Genomic DNA, 2,283 nt, shown 5'->3' with positions numbered 1-2,283 from the left:
ATATATGTATCAATCTACATATAAAATGTTACTTTATATCTGTTATATGCCTCAGGCATATCTTTGGTTCTGTAAAGGTACATTCTAAGGTTCTCTCTTGAGAAAGCAACCACTTTTAAAATACAGCTTGACTTTACCTGCTAAATGTAGATTCACTTTTTGCTATACACGGTTAATTAGATGATTGTTATTTTACCAGAGAGAATTACCATAGATTTGCTACTGAATGCATCCCAATATTAGGGTCTGGCTTTCATTTAAAAACTGAGCAGTTTGTTTACATTCTTGATGGCCTCTTTAGAGATCTGCCTACCGTTCTGTATTCCCAACATTAGAGCATGAGCATACGGGCTGATACTATCACCAGTGACTTTCGTTAACATTAACTGCAATAAAAATACACACACATACAAATACATTTTTTATCCTAGCAACATAGAAGTATTTGTTAGGATTTTGAATGTCAAACTAGCAGTGGGACAAAAACAGTCTTCTTTTTGGGCACATATACTGTCATAAGTACAACATAAACAAAAGTTCTAAAGATGCTGCTCTGAAAATCCAGTTAATACAAAATGAAGCAAAATTCAAATACAGGCATCCACTTACCAGTCTATTTTCGTCAAATACTTCAAATAGGAGTCTGTGATTAGATGGGTTTACCTATAAGGAACATAAATAGTATTTTTTAAATGAGCTGGAATCATTCGAACAGTGACGTAAGGAACAGAAAGAATAAAATACTGCTTTACAATGAGCCCAGCTCAATTGTATAATGTGAACAATTATCCTACTGTTCTGGAAATTCTAGGTGTACTCAATCAAATTTCCTATCACTGATTTCTATATTATACTGCCCCGAATTTAGGCATAGCAAAGAAGAAAAGACTCTTAGCTGTTTTTCTAAAATAAGAAAGGATAGTTGTAAATAGCTTTAAAGGGTTCCTAACCTCTATACAAGGCATTCTCATGACTGTAGATCAAAAAATGTCTATTCCTGAGGATATTTCTTAGGCCTGATAGCAGTAATAGTAATGATAAAAATAATGAAGAAGATTGTAATAGCTTACAAGTGTGTGTGTGTCTGTGTAGAGAGAGAGAGAGAGAGAGAGAGACAGACAGACAGACAGAGACAGGGTCTTGTTCTGTTGCCCAGGCTGGTCTGCAGTGGCATGATCATGGTTCACTCCAGCCTCAACCTTCCAGGCTCAATTGATCCTCCTGCTTCACTCTCCTGAGTAGCCTGGACTACCATACCTGGCTAATTTTTGTATTTTTTTGCAGAGATAAGGTTTCACCATGTTCCCCAGGCTGGTTTTGAACTCCTGGGCTCAAGCTATTTGCATGCCTTGGCCTCTCAAAGTGCTGGGATTACAGGCATGAGCCACTGTGCCCAGCCTGTGTGCTTATTTTTTAGGCACTGTCTTGTTACTGAATATCAACAATCTGATCTCCTTTAATCTTCACAGCAATCCTATGGTGTATAACTATCACGCAATTTCATAAATGAGGAGCCGAGACCCTGAGGTTCAGTGAAGAAACTTGCCCATGAGCCCACAACTAATGTGTAGGGCAACCAGGATCTGCACTAGGTCTGTCCTGCCTGTCTCCAGAGCCTAGGCTGTGAACCATGAGACAGACCTGGAACTGTGGGGCAATGTCAGAGCTACTGGGCTTTCAATATCTTTTTGCTTCCTTTTCTTTACCAAAACCTCACCAAAATGGCCCGTATCATCTTCCAAACTCAGGTATCATTTACTAAGCACCAACCATGTGTGTGACATAGAGCTACATGTTCTCATTTACATAATTGCATGCAAATCCTGGAAACAACCCTTCCAAGTAAGCATTCTCTCTCCTATGTGAGAGATAAAGGATCCCAGGGAGATTGAGAGTCTTCAGGTGGCCTTTCCAGGGTCACTAAGGCTCTAAATGGTAAAGCCAGAGAGGTGACCTAGGCCCTCGCTGCTTCATGGTGGAGAACCCATGAAATAACCCTTGACCATACAAGCACAGATAGCTCAACTTGTGCTTCTGGTCCTGTGGTCTGCCTGCAGCCTAGCGACAGAACAAGCAGACGGAGTTTGCTCTCTGTTTAGAAGCTCTATGAAGGGTTGCACTGCTCACCAATGCGACCACAGGCTACAGGCAGGAGCTAGCACATGGTAGGCACCCAATAAAGATTTGTAAAATGAATAAATATAAAAGATGTTAAGAACCTGTAATCCCAGCACTTTGGGAGGCTGAGGCGGGTGGATCACGAGGTCAGGAGATCGAGACCAT

The 2,283-nt window shown here is 40.7% G+C and overlaps 1 protein-coding gene across 1 annotated transcript in view; it reads right to left on the bottom strand.

Annotated features, from left to right (window-relative positions):
• NEDD4L (neural precursor cell expressed, developmentally down-regulated 4-like, E3 ubiquitin protein ligase) overlaps positions 1 to 2,283 on the bottom strand; it is a 385,260-nt gene that overhangs the window by 162,716 nt on the left and 220,261 nt on the right. Inside the window, exon 5 of the mRNA XM_011949557.1 lies at positions 610 to 663. Coding sequence (XP_011804947.1) covers positions 610 to 663 — 54 coding nt within the window. The remainder of the gene's footprint in view (positions 1 to 609; positions 664 to 2,283) is intronic.

Source organism: Colobus angolensis, unplaced genomic scaffold (genome assembly GCF_000951035.1).
Source record: "Colobus angolensis palliatus isolate OR3802 unplaced genomic scaffold, Cang.pa_1.0 Scaffold108, whole genome shotgun sequence".
Taxonomy (NCBI): Eukaryota; Metazoa; Chordata; class Mammalia; order Primates; family Cercopithecidae; genus Colobus; species Colobus angolensis.
The sequence above is the reverse complement of the archived record's forward strand: the minus strand, read 5'-3'. Positions and strand labels throughout refer to the sequence as shown.